This window comes from Salmo trutta, chromosome 23 (genome assembly GCF_901001165.1).
Source record: "Salmo trutta chromosome 23, fSalTru1.1, whole genome shotgun sequence".
NCBI classification, from domain to species: Eukaryota; Metazoa; Chordata; class Actinopteri; order Salmoniformes; family Salmonidae; genus Salmo; species Salmo trutta.
In genome coordinates this window covers 15,284,878-15,305,945 of record NC_042979.1, presented here as the reverse complement: position 1 = coordinate 15,305,945, position 21,068 = coordinate 15,284,878, and the positions used below count along the sequence as shown (strand labels likewise).

The 21,068-nt window shown below is 42.5% G+C and overlaps 1 protein-coding gene across 2 annotated transcripts; it reads left to right on the top strand.

Annotated features, from left to right (window-relative positions):
- The first annotated feature begins 1,009 nt into the window (after positions 1 to 1,009).
- Positions 1,010 to 21,005, top strand: atp8b5b (ATPase phospholipid transporting 8B5b). 2 transcript variants are annotated; one of them, XM_029709218.1, is made up of 29 exons: positions 1,010 to 1,228; positions 1,361 to 1,405; positions 8,824 to 8,905; positions 9,071 to 9,129; positions 9,268 to 9,381; positions 10,388 to 10,486; positions 10,625 to 10,686; positions 12,730 to 12,802; positions 13,015 to 13,085; positions 13,207 to 13,289; positions 13,412 to 13,570; positions 13,696 to 13,784; positions 13,938 to 14,125; positions 14,579 to 14,787; positions 14,931 to 14,974; positions 15,112 to 15,277; positions 15,608 to 15,796; positions 16,008 to 16,123; positions 16,282 to 16,446; positions 16,564 to 16,675; positions 16,926 to 17,031; positions 17,133 to 17,283; positions 17,816 to 17,999; positions 18,193 to 18,416; positions 18,590 to 18,673; positions 18,792 to 19,037; positions 19,294 to 19,432; positions 19,626 to 19,756; positions 19,862 to 21,005. In XM_029709218.1, exons 3-29 carry the CDS (start codon positions 8,851 to 8,853, stop codon positions 20,123 to 20,125), a joined length of 3,582 nt encoding a protein of 1,193 aa, XP_029565078.1. In that variant the 5' UTR covers positions 1,010 to 1,228; positions 1,361 to 1,405; positions 8,824 to 8,850; the 3' UTR covers positions 20,126 to 21,005. The 2 variants fall into 2 exon arrangements, 1 of the variants encoding a protein (XP_029565078.1); XR_003868893.1 differs by lacking the exon at positions 19,294 to 19,432 and having other exon boundaries at positions 19,862 to 19,995.
- Positions 21,006 to 21,068: the final 63 nt, after the last annotated feature.

Sequence of the window (21,068 nt, the reverse complement as noted above, 5' to 3'; positions counted from 1 at the left end):
CGAGGTCCATATAGAAGTGGTTTGAGATCCATGTGGAAGAACTTGACTGGCCTGCACAGAGCCCTGACCTCAAGCCCATCAAACACCATTGGGATGAAATGGAACAGCGAATGCGAGCCAGGCCTAATCGCCCAACATCAGTGCCCGACCTCACTTATGTTCTTGTGGCTGAATGGAAGCAAGTCCCCGCAGCAATGTTGCAACATCTAGTGGAAAGCCTTCCCAGAAGAGTGGAGGCTGTTATGGCAGCAAAAGGGGGACCAATTCCATATTAATGCCCGTGATTATGGAATGAAATGTTTGACGAGCAGGTGTCCACATACTTTTGGTCTTGTAGTGTATGTTCTACAGGTTCTTGGCAATACCTTGAGTTATAAAAGACACATGCCCTGTAAAGACCACTGTGTCATTGAAGAAGGGTCATGAAGATGTCCATACCCACAAGGTAAGACTTACCCGCAGTTATAATGACATGATGTGTCTCTTCAACAGCTTGGTATCATGTGTCTATATTCGTGTCTGTGCGTCCTTTTACCCATTGGCTCATAACGTAGTCCTCGGGACTACAGAGGACCCTTTGTACTCATGTCCAGGTATTGGATTTCACCTATAGCTCTGAAGGGCTGAGATTCTGATCAACATCCTCCCCCTACTTTCATAACAATTATCGCAACTCCGATGGTACTGACACTTCAAGTCCACGTATGAGCCATTTCATTGTCTGATAAGAGTAACATTTATAGACATGAATAAATCTTGTCAAAATCAATATGTAATCTATTGTAACTTTGGGCAGTATGCCTGTTTGATATGAATTCATATTGGAAGTGTAAAGTGGTGTGCGTCTGCGCATGTGTCCCCACCTCCGGGTGTGTGACATACCTTGCATCCTCTGATCTCCCTGGTCATTGCTCCATTGTTTGTTCTGATTGGCTAGTGTCAGTCCCTTACCTCACAGTTTTACTGCCTCTGCTCCTGCCCTGCTCTGTGGCTCACCATCGAAGTCCAAAGATCGCTGCCTGCAGTGTTTGCTCAAGCTTTGTGCCATTACACTGAATGGGATCCCGTTCCGTTACCTGCTGCTGACTGTGGCTCCCCCAGCCCTTCACATCCCAGCACTGGGACTCCACCTTTTCTGCTCTGCTCCTGCCTTCTACCTAGGGGTCTGTGAGGAGCGTCTGTGTCTACGTCTCGGCCTGTGTCTGTATTTGACCAGACGGAAGCACAGGTCTGTCTCCTGGATTTTTTTCTAGTTCAACTAAAAAAGGGAGGGCGCGCTGAGTGAGAGAACTGGGAGTCATTGGTGTTGTACTTTCTCCCTGCTCCTCTTATTTGTACCTATCTGTGTGTTTTGCTGAAGGACCTTGCTGTTCCTAAGGACTCTGATACCATTCTTCTCACTGACGTAAGTGACTGAAATGATTTGATTTTTTTTAATGACTTTCTACTGATACTGCTGCTAACAATGTTGTGAACCTGTGTCTGGGGTCTAGGAGGGAGTCTCTACAAGTTCAGAGACTTCCGAGATACAGTATTTGGCTATTGAGTAAAACCTGATCAAAGTCTAATTGACCTCCAGCATCTCAATTATCTTTAACACAATAAAGCACTGTATCCAGGTGTATTTTCTGGTACAATGAAGGGAGTAGAGATGTCCAATGTGAGTCTCAACTAAAACAAAAATGAATGGAATACTGTGTGGGAAAGCATTGTGATTACCTAGTTGTTTTAGTTTTGGGTGTTGTGGTGGGCGTGAGAGGGATAGATCACCTTATGACCTCTGGTTTGGATTTGTATACAGCTGTTGATTTGTCAGTTTCTGCCAAAAATACATTTAGCTGTGGTGATTGAACTGCACAGTGTCATGGTGACAACCCTGTTGACATTATGGACGCACAGAGACTTCAAGTCGTCTCCCTCAAAAATATATGACCCATTATTGTAAACCCATTGTGGAAAGGAAAATTGCTCTGTTGAGAATCTGAAATGGCAAATTATATAAGTGGCTCATCATGTTATCTCCATTGCTATATACTATAAATACATATAAATTAAATACAGTTTATGTAACTCTAATGCTTTCCATTTCCTTAAATAAAAAGTGTGGGCTGTATATGAGGTTGAGCTGGTGGCGCCCATCACGAAGGACCTAGAAAACAGATAAGATAAGAGAACTTGAGAGGAGCTTTGTGAATATACTGTAGGGAATACCAGGTCTAATGTTCAGGGTTATAAGCTATCTCACGTGTAGTGACTCAGTATGGATTATCAACAGGATATTTTTCTCTGGTACTAAGCGTTGATAAGGATTGGTGTTACATCTCAACATGACATACAGTGCACTCAGAAAGTATTCAGACCCCTTGACTTTTTCCAAATTTTGTCACGTTACAGCCTTATTCTAAAATGGATTAAATAGTTTTTTCCCCCTCATCAATCTACACACAATACCTTATAATGACAAAGATAAAAACGTTTTTAGAATAAAAAAAACTGAAATATCACCTATACATAAGTATTCAGACCTTTTACTGAGTACTTTGTTGATGCACCTTTGGCAGCGATTACAGCCTCGAGTCTTCTTGGGTATGACGCAACAAGCTTGGCACACTTGTATTTGGGGAGTTTCTCCCATTCTTCTCTGCAGATTCTCTCAAGCTCTGTCAGGTTGGATGGGGAGCGTCGCGGCACAACTATTTTCAGGTCTCTCCAACGATTTTTGATCGAGTTCAAGTCCAGGCTCTGGCTGGGCCACTCAAGGACATTCAGAGACTTGTCCCGGCTGTGTGCATAGGGTCGTTGTCATGTTGAAAGGGGAACCTTCACCCCAGTCTGAGGTCCTGAGAGCTCTGGAGAAGGTTATATCTAGGATCTCTCTGTACTTTGCTCCGTTCATCTTTCCCTCGATCCTGACTAGCTTTCCAGTCCCTGCCGCTGAAATCATCCCTACAGCATGATGCTGCTACCACCATTCTTCACCGTAGGGATAGTGACAGGTTTCCTCCAGACGTGACGCTTGGCATTAAGGCCAAAGAGTTCAATCTTGGTTTCATAAGATGAGAGAATCTGAGAGTCTTTAGGTGCCTTTTGGCAAACTCCAAGCAGGCTGTCATGTGCCTTTTTACTGAGTGGCTTTCGTCTGGCCACTACCATAAAGGCCTGATTGGTGGAGTGCTGCAGAGATGGTTGTCCTTCTGGAAGTTTCTCCCATCTCCAAAGAGGAACTCTGGAGCTCTGTTAGAGTGACCATTGGGTTCTTGGTCACCTCCCTGATCAAGGCCCTTCTCCCCTGATTGCTCAGTTTGTTGGGGCAGCCAGCTCTAGGACGAGTCCTGGTGGTTCCAAACTTCTTCTATTTAAGAATGATAGAGGCCACTGTGTTCTTGGGGACCTTCAATGCTGCAGACATTTTCTGGTACCCTTCCCCAGATCTGCGCCTCGACACAATCCTGTCTCGGAGCTCTACGGACAATTCTTTCGACTTAATTGCATGGTTTTTGGTCTGACATGCACTGTCAACTGTGGGACCTTATATAGACAGGCGTGTGCCTTTCCAAATCATGTCCAATCAATTGAATTTACCACAGGTGGACTCCAATCAAGTTGTAGAAACATCTCAAGGATGATCGATGGAAACAGGATGCACCTGAGTTCAATTTCGAATCTCATAGCAATGGGTCTGAATACTTATGTAAATAAGGTATTTCTGTTTAAAAAAAATTATACATTTGCAAAATGTCTAAAAACCTGTTTTCCCTTCGTCATTATGGGGTATTGTGTGTAGATTGGTGAGGAAAACAATTAATTTAATCTATTTTAGAATAAGGCTGTAACATAACAAAATGTGGAGAAGGGGTCTGAATACTTTCCAAATCCACTGTACTCTACCAGTGAGTATAGAGGGAAGAAAACTTAATCCATAGCACGTTAATGTACATGAGCTTTTACAAGAGCTTCACCCTTGATAGAAGAAACTAGTATGGTACAGTCAATGTCTTTATGAGGGACTATACATTTTACTTGCTCTGATCAGATTTGTATTTTCTTCTATTTTTGGGTCGTTACACCAATTAGGTGCTTTTTGAGTCGTGTATCTTTTTCCACCATCTCAAGAGGTAGTAAGTGCCAAATAAAGGGTAACACTTCATTTGGATAGTCCATCTGTAGATGGTCTACAGACTATTTACTGACTATCAGAAACATTTCAACGATCTCCTAACCTTAACCTTTATCCTAACCTTCTTCTAAACCTAACTGTAACCTTAGCAAGCAGTTGCTTATCAACAGATAGTTTGTTGATAGTATGAACATCTGTAGAGCAGCCCATCTACAGATGGACTTTCCAAATGAAGTGTGACAAAATAAAGTAACAGGGTTGACCGTAACAGAGTTGACGACTTCATCTTAAATCAGCTGCAAATCCCTTTGTCACAGGGGGAATGGAAGCTTTTTGTGTGCAACAGGGAGGAGGAATTAAATGCTTAAATTCTTATTTTTGTATTATTAATATTACGTTTCTAGCCTGTCTATCTATGGTTGATGTGTTATGCTCGAACTGCTCAGTTTTCCACCACAACATACCATATTAAAACAAGACTTCATTTCATGTAACAGCATTGACCTTAAAATGAGAGACAGGGTTTGTTTTACTTTAAAATAAATCACTAATAACATGAAATAAATCATCTTTAAAAATGACTTTGTCAAAGCAACAAAATAACTAGGGCTTCACAATGAGGGTGAAAACTTGGAAAAATGTGTGTGTGTTAAAATCTTCCTAGAAGTCACAGAGGATGCACAGAGGGAAACTTTATCAAGTCTTTTTTACATTTTACATGTGGTCTATATTAAAGGCCCCTAATTTTATATAACAGAATTTTAAAATTAAATATTTGTGCACAAATTACTGAAAATATAAAATATCATGGAACGACCCTTTTAACACGTTTCAAAGACTCCTAATGGAACAAATTACACTGTACTAACGATGAGTCATAGTTTGGCGACATGGACTAAGATATTCCCAGTGACTATGGTTTATTTTAATTTAAAAAGGCTCCAGCCACAGTAATCCAGAACAACATTTATGAAATTCATATTTCAGGGATTCTTGAAAGATGGGACAATCTCAACTTTTCTTCACAAATATTTGTCTTAATATTAACAACATTTGAAATGTACATTTTGATAGACTAAAGTACAGTATCTATCACCATGTAAAGGAACAATATCCTGATTAAATGCAACTAAATGGATTTATGTGACCTCTGCCAGTGTCAGGGATTTCTTCGTCGTCAGACGATATGGCGAAATCATCGTCGGAAAATGAGGACCAATATGCAGCAGAGTTGAGATAGTTCATTTTGAACGTTTAATAAACTCAAAACGAACATACAAAAATAACAAAATAAACTCACGATTTACAGACAGTCCTGTTATGCTCACTCACGCTAAACCAGAAACAATCTCCCACAATTACACAGACAAACACACCCAACTAATATAGGACTTCCAATCAAAGGCAACACCACACAGCTGCCTTCAATTGGAAGTCCACCCCAATTAACCAAACATAGACATACAACTAACTAGATCAACATAGAAATACGTAAACAAGGAACAGTGCCCAAAACCCCCGGAATACTTAAATCAAATACCCTACAACAAACACACCACCCCTAACCACATAAAACAAATACCCTCTGCCACATCCTGACCAAACTACAATACCAATTAACCCTTATACTGGCCAGGACGTGACAGCCAGACACCATAAAAGGCATTTCATTTCTGCATTTATTGTTCAGCAAGTGATAAAAGGCCTTGATTGCTTAATTCTAACATTAGATTAGTCAAATATGTAATACAAATCTCCAAACATATTTTTGTTTTGTGTTATAGCACTATATAATGCTCCAGGGCTAATTTATTTAGCTTTTTGGCATGTTTTTCTAGATTCAGAACATAAAACAACATTTTCATAAAGCAAACATACCTTACAGTAGGTAGAACTGCAAATACTTCAATAAGTTAAGAATATGTTGCAGAACAGTGATTCAAATAAAATTCTGAATATTGTCATAAACTTGGATTTGAAAGAATATCTGTCCCTAAAAAAATTACTTTTCATTTAGAAAACAGCCTATTTGGCATTGATATGAGTCAGAAACATTTATTCTACTGTCAAAATTGACTGAGTGTAAATAGGATAATTCTGGTCATAGTCCATCTCGTCCAAAACAGAGTTTTGTGAGACTTGTGGTCGTGACTGCATCACAAGGTTGGGTTTGTTTCAATTGTTTCAATCCTGCCCACATGCCCAAAGCTGGCAGCACACAAGTAATCATCAATTCAGAGTGCAGCAGTACGCTACCCAATCATAATGCCCGTGGTAAATTTGGATCACCTTTGGATATCTCTATGGGGCTAGGTAAGGACCAACGGTAAATTACACAATGTACATGGGACAATATGTTAACTCCAAATTTGAATGACTTAACTATAAATTGTAGAAATTAATATACAAATATTGAAAGCATATGTATATTATGGAGAGTGGTACTCAGTAATATGTTGTATTGGATTTGCCCCAAACATAACACTTTGAATTCAGGCCAAAAAGTTAATTTCTTTGCCACATGTTTTGCAGTATTACTTTAGTGCCTTGTTGCAAACAGGATGCTTGTTTTGGAATATTTGTATTCTGTACAGGCTTCCTTCTTTTCACTCTGTCAATTACAGTAGGTTAGTATTGTGGAGTAACTACAATGTTCTTGATCCATCCTCAGTTTTCTCCTATCACAGCCATTATACTCTGTAACTGTTTTAAAGTCACCATGGTGAAATCCCTGAGCGGTTTCCTTCCTCTCCGGCAACTGAGTTAGGAAGGACACCTTTATCTTTGTAGTGTTTGGGTTTATTGATACACCATCCAAAGTGTAATTAATAACTTCACCAAGCTCAAAGGGATATTCATATGTGATAAAAACAAATGTACCCATCTAGGTTCCCATCTTTGCGAGTCATTGGAAAACCTACCTGGTCTTTGTGGTTGAATCTGTGGTTGAAATTTCCCTGCTCGACTGAGGAACCTTAGAGATAATTGTTAAACACTATTATAGTCCATGCAACTTAAGCATAAAACTTGTTAAGAAATGTTTTACTCCTGAACTTATTTAGGCTTGTCATAACAACGGTGTTGAATACTTATTGACTCAAGGCATTACAGCTTTTCAAGATTTTGAAAATATAATTCCCCTTGACATTATGGGGGCCAGTGACAAAAAAATGTAATCAATTTAATACATTTTAAATTCAGGCTGTAAAAACAAAATGTGGAAAATGTCAAGGGGTGTGAATACTTTCCAAAGGCACTGTACATATTTTTGCCTCTAAAAATATAAATTCAACGCAAACATTTCTAATATATGGAAAATGATTCAATTAAAAATCTTCAATAAAAACAACCATTCTCTGAGATCTTTCAGTACTCAGCGAGGAGTTGACAAAAAACCTCATTAAAATGTACATATTTTAACCAAAATACATATTCTATCTTAAAGGTCCAATGCTGCCATTTTTATCATATCAAATGATTTCTAGGTAACAATGAAGTACCTTACTGTGATTGTTTTCAATTGAAGATGCACTTTGTAGAAATCGCTCCGCCATTTCCTGGTTGCAAAAATTCTAATAGTTCACCTAATTTCAGTTAATATTCATTATTGCCAGTTTTTAGAATTTGAAACACATTTTTGGAGATTTTGACATTGGGATCCTTTGCTCCAGACAAGGGCATATTTCGAAAATTCCAAAAACTAAAACTAATCTTTTCCCATATAAAATTCCATGTTTTAAATCATGTAAAAATTATATAAAACAATCCACTATAAAAATAAAGTTTCCCTGCCTGACAAGGATTGTCTCGACTTTCAAGAGTCCCTGATTTAGTTGAATTAGGCCTCCTCCAGGATCCATTTAATCTGTGTATGAGAAACCTATTCATAGAAACCTGCTCCTTGTCCAAAACTTAAAAGAGAATCCCTATAAAGCCCATTAGAGCACCTCTGTAACGTTATCAATGCTGTATTGTTGCTCAATTTCACCTAGTCAATTCTCTGTGTTTATTTAGATATCAGGAAGCTCACTCTGTGTTTAGGGAACAGGTGTGTGCCTTTGTCTGTGGGCAGAAGGATATGTATGGAGGCGGGGGAGGTCATTAACTAATTATCGCTCTCAGTAGTGTAAAACTGATAAGAGTGGTCGTTACCAATGACACTACATTTGAAGGCCTACATGAGTACAACACTGCAAGGCTCACCATGAACTTGTCATAATAAAATTATAGCTGTTCTACACTTGCTCCGCCACACATTGGTTAGAGAATATAGACCTACTATACCATCTACTGCATCTTGCCTATGCCGTTCGGCCATCGCTCATCCATATATTTTTATGTACATATTCTTATTCATTCCTTTACACTTGTGTGTATAAGGTAGTTGTTGTGAAATTGTTAGATTACTTGTTAGATATTACTGCATAGTCGGAACTAGAAGCACAAGCATTTCGCTACACTCGCATTAACATCTTCTAACCATGAGTATGTGACAAATAACATTTGATTTGATTTACTAGAGTAAATGAGACCGTTCCTGTCGTTAAATAGTTACAGTATACTGTAGCTGCACCACCCTTGTATGAAGAAATCACGGTCAGGAATTTTCCCACCTTGCTTCTCATCATTTTAGATAACAACTTTCACTATTATTCCATTATGTTTCTAGCTACTATTCCACATCACCCATCTGTTTTTTCCCCCAGGTGGAATATGGAAGTGTTGAGGTGAACATGGGATCCCTACTGTCACAGTTGGGTCTGGAGTGTGGGGGGAAGGCTGTGAAAGGTGAGTTAAATGACCTGCTGATGTCTGATGCGGAATTTATTATTTTACTGCCACACCTATGTCTCAGCCCTAAAGTGTGCTAAAACCAGAGTTTATTGGTGGAAAAGTTGCTACTTTTATGGCCACACCAGTGATCTTTAAATGATGTTGTGTTTCCACCTACAGAGGAAGAAAGACACCTACGAGCAAATGACAGAGAACTGAACTTGTCTTACAAGTACGCTGTGAGTACTGGGGTTGACTATTCATTCCAAACCAATGTTTACACGATGTGTGTCTGTGTATATATGTTGTATGCATGTTCTATATGTTTTCATGTGTATGTGTCACAGTAACACGTTCCCCTCTTGCTCCCCATGCAGGACAATGCCATCAAAACCTCCAAATACAACGTATTCACCTTTCTCCCGCTCAATCTGTTTGAGCAGTTCCAGAGACTGGCCAATGCCTACTTCCTCTTCCTCCTCTGTCTCCAGGTAACCTTTACACAGCCACTCTGAGCCGTATCCTCTCAATGCTGCACAGGGCTGAGTCCTGTAGACAAATGCACTGGGACTGTACACCTACATACTATACTTGTTAGGAGAACATCAGTATGACACAATGTACATGTAATTGGACATCTTCACTGGCTTTCAACAGACATTAGATATGCTTCTCTGAACTCTTTTGATTTTAACCAGTTATAATATCTTATCCAGTTATCTTTCAGCATATCTACGTATGATTTAGGTAGCACCAGTCCAAGGCCAAATCAAGGGAATCATTGTACACATATTCAAACTCCTGAAAAATACAAAAAACGTACATTGACTCTGAGTGCAAATGTGTATTTCTTCATAGTATCCACGTAAGCTTCCACATGCCAATGGAGCTGGCTGTAGGCCTATACAGTACTATACACAAACTGTACAAAACATTAAGGACCCCCCCCCCATTTGCACTCAGAAAAGCCTCAATTTGTTGGGGCATGGACTCTACAAGGTGTTGAAAGCGTTCCACAGGGATGCTGGCCCATGTTGACTCCAATGCCACAGTTGTATCAAGTTAGCTGGATGTCCTTTGGGTGGTGGACCTTTCTTGATACACACAGGAAACTGTTGAGTGTGAAAAACCCAGCAGCGTTGCAGTTGTTGACACAAACCGGTGTGCCTGGCACCTACTACCATACCTCGTTTAAAAGCCCTTAAATCTTTTGTCTTGCCCATTCACCCTCTGAATAGCACACATACACAATCCATGTCTCAATTGTCTCGGCTTAAACATCCTTCTTTAACCTGTCTCCTCCCCTTCATCTACACTGATTAAAGTGGATTTAATAAGTAACATCAATAAGGGATCATAGCTTTCACCTGGATTCACCTGGTCAGTCTATGTCATGGATAGAGCAAGTGTCCTTAATATTTTGAATACAGTGTATAGTAGGGAGTATAGTAGTACAATATAGCAGCAGAAAGTTTTGTCTATCCTGGCTCCTCTCAGAGCATCCCAGAGGTCTCGTCCCTGCCCTGGTACACCACCGTGGTCCCCCTGGTCCTGGTGCTCTCCATGACCATGGCCAAGGACTGCAGCGACGACATGGTGAGCTCAACATCTACTAACTACAGTATTAAGACCGCATGCAGGAGATGGTCCACATAGACCTGTTTGTCGTCACAATTATGTACGTGTCCTGGTCTCCAAATCCTCATTCTCTTTCCGTTTCCTTCGCCTGTGTAGAACAGACACAGATGTGACAGACAGGTGAACAACCGGAAGGTGGAGGTCCTCATCGAAGGAGAGTCAGTCTCTTTTTTGTTGTTGTGTAAACCAGATTCTCAGTGCTTGGAAAGTGCTTGAATGTCACAGATTAGCAACAGTCTCAAGAGGGAGAGGCTACAAGGACACGCCTGGTACCCAAAGTATATGACGTATGTCGCGCAGCGAGAGTTTAGTGGGGACAAACGGATTTGGTTCAGTCAGTCATCATAATGAGACCTCAATTTGGATGTTAAATGACGAGACAGAGTCATTGATGCGAGTAACCAGTCTTGTTCGGGTACATTGCAATACGTCCGGGTATATCAATCACGCCGGTAAAAAACACCGGTGTTGCAGTAATTAACATTTACCAACAGATGGTATCAACGTGCCATCTTACACCCATAACAACCTCCCCAGCTTGCTTAGTTTATGCTTGTGACAAGGAACTTGAATTTCAGAATCATTCCGTTTTTATAGGAGTAATTGTTCCTTATTTTGAATAAAAATGTAGACGTTAATGCCGTAGTTGTAGGCTACGTTGAAAATCACTAGAATAAATGTCCTTTAGCTGTCCCCCTGGTATTGGCTACGCTATCTAACTACTTCCCTCTCCTTAATCCAGGAAAGCAGTCCGCAGCAAGTGGGAGCATAGGACACACTGTGCCAATTTCAAAGATTTTACTGAGTTACAGTTCATATAAGGAAATCAGTCAATTAGGCCCTAATCTATGGATTTCACATTGGTTGGTCACAGATACCTTCAAAAATAGGTAGTGGCGTGGATCAGAATACCAGTCAGTATCTGGTGTAACCAGACACATCTCCTTCACATAGAGTTGATCAGGCTGTTGATTGTGGATCAATGGCTGTGCGAAGTTGCTTGATATTGGTGGGAACTGGAACACGCTGTCATACACGTCGATCAAGAGCATCTAAAACCTGCTCAATGGGTGACATGTCTGGTGACATGTCTGGCCATGGAAACACTGAGGCATTTTCAGCGTCCAGGAGTTGTGTACAAATCCTTGCGACATGGGGCCGTGCATTATTATGCTAAAACATAAGGGTGATGGCGGCGGATTAATGGCTGAATAATGGGCCTCAGGATCTCGTTACAGTATCTCTGTGCATTAACATTTACGTTGCTAAAATGCTTTTTTTTAGTTGCTCGTAGTTTATGCCAGCACATACCATAACCCCACCACCACCATGGGGCTCTCTGTTCACAACTACTTGCCCACACGATGCCATACACACTATCTGCCATCTGCCCGCTACAGTTGAGACCAGGATTCATCCATGAAGAGCACAGTTCTCCAGCGTGCCAGGGGCCATCGAAGGTGAGAATTTGCCCACTGAAGTCGGTTGAGCTTCCCTTAAACTGTTTGCGACAGTTTGTGCAGAATATTTGGTTGTGCAAACGCACAGTTTCATCAGCTGTCCGGGTGGCTGGTCTCAGACGATCCCGCAGGTGAAGAAGCCAGATGTGGAGGTCCTGGGCTGGCGTGGTTACACGTGGTCTGAGGTTGTGAGGCCGGTTGGACGTACTGCCACATTCTGTAAAACAACATTGGAGCGGTTTATGGTAGAGAAATGAACATTTCATTCTCTGACAACAGCTCTGGTGGACATTCCTGCAGTCAGCATGCCAGTTGCACGCTCAAAATATGCCACACCTGTCATGTGGGTGGATTATCTTGGCAAAGCAGAAATGTAATGTAAACAAATGTGTTCACAACATTTTATAGAAATAAACTTTTTGTGCGTGTGAAACATTTCTGGGATTTTATTTTAGCTAATGAAACATGGGACCAACACTACGTTGCGTTTATATTTTAGTTCAGTATAAATGCATGGCTCTCACTGAACCAAATCCATTCATGTCCAATCAACTGTGCAACACACGTCATCAATTTGGGCACCAGGCATGTCCATATAGCCTCTCCCCTCTCAAGAGGTCTATATATTTCTTATGAATGCATCTGGTGGTGACGTCAGTCAGTGTTCTTAGCTTTCTCAAACACCAGAGGTCCCTGTAGGCTTGCTTTAGCGCTGCATCATTACATTCTTGCTCTTTTCAGACTACAGAGTGAAAAGTGGATGGATGTTCAAGTTGGGGACATCATCAAGCTGGAGAATAATCAGTTTGTCACGGTAAGGATGGAGGTGATAAAGGTGTCTGCAGATGGTGATAAGGTCAAAGGGCAGATGTACAATAGAAATACAATCAGCCAGTGAGGTTCACCAGTCATTCTACAGAATTGAAAATCTAACTGATTTCATAATTTATGAGGTCTCTCTCTCTTTTTCTCTCTTTTTCTTTTTCTCTCTCTCTCCTTTTGTTATGTCTATCACTCCTTCTCCAGGCTGATCTTCTGTTGCTGTCCAGCAGTGAGCCTCTCAATCTTGTCTACATAGAAACTGCTGAACTAGACGGGTGTGTTTCTGTGTGTTGCATGTGTTTGTGTTTACCTTTCACACCTGTGACATTTCACAGCATTTTTTAATTGTATCAGCTCTCCCTCTGTGTTTCTCATCCTGCTTTCTTCCTCCTCTAGAGAAACTAACTTAAAGGTGAAGCAGGCCCTGACTGTGACAGGGAAGCTGGAGGATAGTGTAGAGAAACTGGCCAACTTCAATGGTAAGACTGGAAAAACGGATAGATTATCATGGCTTAAAAGTCTAGATTGTATTATTTAGAATACTCTTACCTGTTCATCAGTCACTGTTGTATAGTCCCTGAACCTTTCTGTCCCTGCGTAGGCGAGGTGCGCTGTGAGCCTCCCAACAACCGCCTGGATAAGTTCACTGGCACCCTGACCCTGAAGGGAGAGACGTACTCACTGGACAACGAGAGGATCCTGCTGAGAGGTTGCACTCTGAGGAACACCCAGTGGTGCTTCGGCCTGGTCGTCTTTGGAGGTGAGCCATATCGGTCCACATAATGACAGAGACATTACCTAACAGGTTAGGGTGTCCCTTTATATGGCCAAAACTTTCATTAAAAAAAAATCCTCAACCGACGATAGATCTATTCATTCTTTTAGGTCCAGACACCAAGCTAATGCAGAACTGTGGAAGGACCACATTCAAACGGACCAGCATTGACCGCCTCATGAATGTGCTGGTGCTGAGTGTGAGTATGAGTATTATACACACACACACACACACACACACACACACACACACACACACACACACACACACACACACACACACACACACACACACACACACACACACACACACACACACACACACCTCTTAACTGTTGTGTTTGGTCTTCCAGATCTTTGGTTTCCTGATGATTATGTGTTTAATCCTGGCCATTGGGAATGGGATCTGGGAATACCAGGAGGGCTCTAAGTTCGCTGCCTTCCTGCCCAAGGGGGTTAGCGCTCCCTTCTCAGCCTTCCTCACCTTCTGGTCCTATGTCATCATCCTCAACACTGTGGTGCCTATATCTCTCTACGTCAGGTCAGTGCACTTCACATCTTCTCTAGGAGTGACAAACATATATTTTAGATGTTGTTGTAAAAAAAAGAAAAATATGGAAATGATAATGGACCTACATTCATACCGGTTTTTTGAATGTGTCCAGACAATAATCACTGAAATGAAAGCTAGACAGTCAGGGAGAATAAAAAAATCCCCAAAATATGGATAGATGACTATTTTTTTGCCAATTTTGACGGTGAGGAAACATAACCAATTTTCAGTGCGGCCCTCCGGATCTCGTTGAAGGCCACGGCCTCGTGGCAAAATGAGTTTGGCACCCCTGATCTAGTCATTCACTGCATGTGCATCTAAATGTGTTCCTCTTACTGTGCCTTTGGTGACAGGACTGTTTCACCACTAACCATCAAAGTGAATTGATTGCATTTCTTTCTCTCTCTCTTTCTTTCTCTTCCTCCTGTGTATTGGGTGCAGTGTGGAGATAATTCGCCTGGGGAACAGTTTCTACATAAACTGGGACAGGAAGATGTATTATCCCAAGAGTGACACGCCTGCCGAGGCCAGGACCACCACGCTCAACGAGGAGCTGGGCCAGATCAAATACATCTTCTCTGACAAGACCGGAACACTCACACAGAACATCATGACCTTCAACAAGTGCTCCATCAACGGAAAGTCCTATGGTGAGGCCTGGCGCTGGAATACACACACATAAACAGTTGTCATGTGTTTACACACACAAATGCATTAAGACTTAATTTAATACACATTGGCGCCAATCAATCACTGTACCATGTAACTGACTAAATGTGCTTCTGTTCTCCAGGGGAGTTGTTGGACTTTTCAGGACAAAGAGTTGAGATTAATGAGGTGAGAGGAGGAACAGGGTGTGTTGGGTTTATGGATTTAATGTATGAAAGAACATCTCTAAGTCCCTTTCTTTGGCAGTAAGTGTTTACATTCTGTGGCACAAACATTCCTAACCCTCCCTTTTCTCTCTCCGGTAGAAAACAGAGAAGGTGGACTTCTCTTGGAACAACTTGGCAGACCCAAAGTTCTGTTTCCATGACAACAGCCTGGTGGAGGTGGTGAGGGCGGGCAACCCTGAGGTGCAGGCCTTCTTCCGCCTGCTGGCACTGTGCCACACTGTCATGCCTGAGGAGAAGAAGGAGGGTGAGCAAGCGCCTCCTGCTGGATTCACATGTTATTGCATGGGTGTAGGTGACCATATGGAGGCTTGAGGTAGAAGTTGTACCTCACCACAGCCCTATGTCTACCCCTGAATGGGAGAACTATCTGTGTTACCAGTGGTTGGGACATCTGCTACCTGCTCCATAGGCTAGACTAGTCTGGCTACCAGTCTTTTTAGCTAGCATTCCACTCTTTGCCATTCCTCTGGCAAATGACAGGAGTGGCAAGGAGTGGAATGTTAGCTAGAAAGACTGGTACCCAGGACAAGGTTAGGCACGGTGACAAATGAATCACTCCATTGTGATCTTCTAGGTGAGTTGTACTACCAGGCCCAGTCACCAGACGAGGGCGCTCTGGTCACAGCAGCCAGGAACTTTGGCTTTGTGTTCCGCTCTCGTACACCAGAGAGCATCACTGTGGTGGAGATGGGAGAGCTGGTCACCTACGAGCTGCTGGCTGTTCTGGACTTCAACAACGTCCGCAAGAGGATGTCGGTCATCGGTGAGTCCAACCAACACTTACCGTTATGCTTTTACAATTTTAAGGAAATATGTTCTGGAAACATAGCTATCTAGAATGATCTGAATGACATGAAGAATCTATGAATCTATAACATTTGTTCAAACTTTGGTGGCTTTATTGTAAGAGGTTGACTTTTTTAGTTTTTTGATTTGAGCAAACCAAACCTGATTATATCTTGTGTGGCCCCAAGTGCGCAGTCCAGAGGGAAAGCTGACTCTGTACTGTAAGGGAGCAGACACCATCATCTTTGAGAGACTGAGCCCTTCCTGCAGCAACCTAACGGAGGTCACCACCGAGCACCTCAATGTGAGTAACCAGTATGTCTGTGTCTGTGTGGGTGTTTATGATTACGTATTTCTTGTGGACCGTGTGAATATATGTAAAATCTTACAAGATTGACTATATCTTGTGTCCAACCCTGTACATGTGTATACGACTATAACTCTAAACTGTTCCATTGACAGGAGTTTGCTGGAGAGGGTCTGCGTACGCTGGCTCTAGCCTACAAGGACATAGACCCAGAGTATATGGAGGATTGGAAACTGCGCCACCATGTGGCCAACACTGCCATGGACGAAAGGGAGGAGAAGCTGGATGCGCTGTATGAGGAGATAGAGAAAGGCCTGCTGGTGTGTACCACAGAAAAAATATATCATTTCAATGGCTTATCATAAGCCCCACAAGACAATCTACTAGCATAGACTGAATATTACTGAATCTTAGCGTTTTTACCGGTATGTGTGTAGCTGTTAGGATCCACTGCCGTAGAGGATAAGCTACAGGATGGAGTGCCCCAGACCATCGAACAGCTTTCCAAAGCCGACATCAAGATCTGGGTGCTCACTGGAGACAAGCAAGGTGGGTCATCTTCCTCAGAATACACTATCAGGCTGTATCACATCTGGACGTGATTGGGAGTCCCATAGGGCGGTGCACAATTGGCCCAGCGTCGTCCAGGTTTGGCCGGGGTAGGCCGTCATTGTAAATAAGAATTTGTTCTTAACTGACTTGCCTAGTTAAATAAAGGTTAAATAAATGAAATAAAAATCAATAGGAAAAAAAAATTATCTGGCACTTCCTGAGTCTCTTTTCTCTCTGTCGGGAACAGAAACAGCAGAGAACATTGGCTACTCCTGCAACATGTTGAGAGAGGAGATGAATGAGGTTTTCATTGTGTCGGCAAACACAGCAGAGGAAGTCAGAAAGGAACTTCAGTGAGTCCACAGACAGACCATTGGCAACCACATTCGTAGCTTGAAGCACCACAGTACGGCGACATGTAAAAGTACCTATCTCTCCCTTTCGACCTGACCAGGACTGCGAGGAGGCAGATGACACCTGATGGAACAGAGGAACCTACTGTCAAGAAGAGTAGAAGTGGCCTGTTTTGTCTTCTAAAGACGGAGACGGTGGCGGATGAGCCAGTGAATGGAGAGTACGCTATGGTGATTAACGGACACAGTCTGGTAAGGACAAGGACCCTGGTGGGTCACAGGACAAGGACCCTAGTGGGTCACAGGACAAGTTACTGGAAACATGATAACATAACATAATATTCTGAGCCCTGATTGACAGATGTTGTAATTACTTTTTTAATGATGATCGTACAATACAAAAAATAAATGTTTTAAAGTGAACAAATGACACACACACACACACACACACAAAAGGAGGAATCTATTGGTCCTAGTGATGGTCCTAGTGATTGTGTCAATCCACTGTGTGTGTGTGTGTGTGTGTGTGTGTGTGTGTGTGTGTGTGTGTGTGTGTGTGTGTGTGTGTGTGTGTGTGTGTGTGTGTGTGTGTGTGTGTGTGTGTGTGTGTGTGTGGTTCTTTGTGTGTGTGTGTGTGGTTCTTTGTGTGTCTGGTTCTTGCGAAAACAGGACGTGTTCCAACACTAGTGGAATTGTTCCAATATTTCATGAACAATCCTTCATTACTTTCCTTCTTCCCATCCCGTCCCATCTCACTTTCCCCCCACCCTCCCTCTCCACCCAGGCATTCGCCCTGGAAAAGGACATGGAGATGGAGCTGCTGCGGACGGCATGTATGTGTCAGACAGTGATCTGCTGCAGGGTGACTCCACTGCAGAAGGCCCAGGTGGTGGAGCTGGTGAAGAAGTACAAACAGGCCGTGACTCTAGCCATCGGCGACGGGGCCAACGATGTCAGCATGATCAAGGGTAGGAGGGAGATGGGGAGACTGGAGAAGGAATCCGATTATATGAACTACTGTAGTTAAAGACTGATCCTGATGCTAAAAGTTTGACTGCTATTATACGATTCCTCTTATCAACTCATACACACAAGCACACACTCATCCTCTCACTCTCTCTCTCTCTCTCGACCCCTCTCTCTTGCCCTTCCCCCCCCCAGCTGCTCATATAGGGGTGGGTATATCAGGTCAGGAGGGTATGCAGGCTGTGCTCTCCAGTGATTACTCCTTCGCTCAGTTCCGCTACCTACAGCGCCTCCTGCTGGTGCACGGCCGCTGGTCCTACCTGAGGATGTGCAAGTTTCTGCGCTACTTCTTCTACAAGAACTTCACCTTCACCTTTGTCCACTTCTGGTACGGCTTCTTCTGCGGTTTCTCAGCACAGGTGAGACAAAAATGCACACACCGACACATAGAGGCATGACAGAAAAGCTGTCATGTCTCATTTAGTTAATTATATTTTCGCTAGTGCCAGGAGTTTTTGCTGAGCACATGGCCAGGCCAGGAAAAACTCTGGCATGTATGTAATGTGTGTATGCTGTGTTGTTTTTCCCACAGACGGCGTATGATGATTGGTTCATCACCCTGTTTAACCTAGTTTACACAGCTCTACCTGTGCTCAGCTTGAGTCTTTTTGACCAGGTAATTATAGTGACATATCTGACATGTCTGTAATGTACGTCAGTGGCATATTATTCACACCAAGTATTTATTCCAATGTATGTACTTAATATGTTTGTATTCACGTGTTTATCTTTAGGATGTGAATGACTGGTGGAGTTTCCAGTACCCCCAGCTCTACACCCCAGGCCAGCTGAACCAGTACTTCAGTAAGAGGGCCTTTGTCTACACAGTGTTACACAGTGTCTACAGCTCCCTGGTCCTCTTCTTCATTCCGTGGGCAGCCATGTACGACACGGTCCGAGATGACGGCAAAGACATTGTGGACTATCAGTCCTTCGCCCTGCTGGCCCAGACCTGCCTGCTCATTGCCGTCAGTATACAAGTAAGAAGGGAGGAATGCATTGACTTACGATACGACATACAGTATGGTCAGTTTGTGGTGGTACATGAGTGTCCTGTGAATTAATGTTGGGTGGGGTTACAGCTGAGGCGAAACCATATCCATATAAATACACACACACACACACACACACACACACACACACACACACACACACACACACACACACACACACACACACACACACACACACACACAGTAACAGAGTCTGAGGTAGCTGCATGTGTCTTTGTTAAAGCTGGGTCTGGACACCCATTATTGGACAGCAATGAACCAGTTCTTCCTGTGGGGCAGTCTGTCTGTGTACTTTGCTGTCATATTCACCATGTACAGCAATGGCATGTTCCTCACCTTAACCTCCTCCTTCCCCTTCATTGGTGAGTAGTACCCCTCAGCACCCCCCATCCATCCACCTCCTCTCCCTTCATCATTCATGTCTTTCTGTCTGAACGTTTGGTAGTACTGTGGTGTGTATGTTCATAGGCATGTCAGTCGGTGACATCATCTGTCATTATGTAGGTTAGTGTCTGTATCTAAACGCATGTTGTCATGCTGTACTGTATGTAACAGGCACAGCCAGGAACTCCCTGAACCAGCCCAACGTGTGGCTGACCATGCTACTCACCTCCATCCTCTGTGTGCTTCCCGTGGTGGCATACCGCTTCCTGCGCATCCTGTTGTGGCCCACCATCAATGACAAGGTTAGAGGTCGAGGGTCAACACATTTTTCATTGGCATAGAAGATTCACAAATGATTACTTTTCCCTCATTGTCTCTCTCATTTCTCCTCATCCCTCCCCCTCTAGGTGAGGTACAAGGTGAGACAGGACAAGGTGCTGCCCCCTACCCCTCGCCGTGTCCAAGCCCGGCGCACCAGTACCCGCCGTTCAGGCTATGCCTTCTCCCACGCCCAGGGCTACGGTGACCTGGTGACCTCAGGCAAGTTTCTGCGGAGGACCCCAAAGAGGCGGCCAGCCCTCTTCTCCCAGACAGACTCCCCATTGGCCCAGACCCAGCCTCAGTTCTACCGCACCATCAGTGAGCGGGAGGAGCCACCACTGAGTCCCTAGGACTGATGACGTGACAAGCACACAGTGTTCAGGTCATTAAGTCTGACAACCCTCACTCAATCCTTTCCAAACATCTATCAAATATCAATCAGCCATGTTTCTGTGAAACACTTCAACACTTGAGTCTGATTTCCACTGATGTGAGGACGTGTAACATTCTTTGACTGGATTTTAAAAAAATACAAGGACAACACCAAGCCTGAATTCAGCATTTATTGCCAGGCATAGAATTAAGAATGAAAATACTGTAATTTAATAGGATCTCTATGGTGCCAGGCTTAGATGTATGTGTAAGTACTTGTAACTGTGAAAAAACTATTGGTGAAACAACAAGAATATCATGCTGGACATTAGTCAAAGTGATAATTATGTGGTATTATGTTCAAGATTTTACAATGCAGATGTATAATATATTTTATTATAGATGTATACATGAAATGTAGTTATTATTGAGTCATAATGATGTTATTATATGATTTGGTGAGACTAAAATTATCTTATTCAAACTTTCTTTGAATATTGTTCAACTGACATTCTGAGTACACCCTGTGTACTCAGGGTTTTGCATTGAGTTATTTATGATATATTAGATCATTATTTGAGATATCATGGGTGCATTATGTCAATCATAGCCTATATCTGACTAACTGACATAGTAGATGTATTTTTGTAATATTTGTTGGACCTACATTAAGTTGTAATCTTTTTTTAAATCTGGGAATAATGTAATTTGTTTAATGTATTGTCGTTATTGTATGACAATGTGAAATGATTCTCAATCACTGAAACACTAATCATAGACACTCTCCAATATGATTTCAATGATGTACTTTTTCAGCATTGTAGGCTACAGCCATAATAAATGTTTGATATTTTTGTATTCCTTTTGTTGTTGTGATTGTTGTTTTTAGTCATTGATTATTTTCAAGTAGACTGGTCTAAA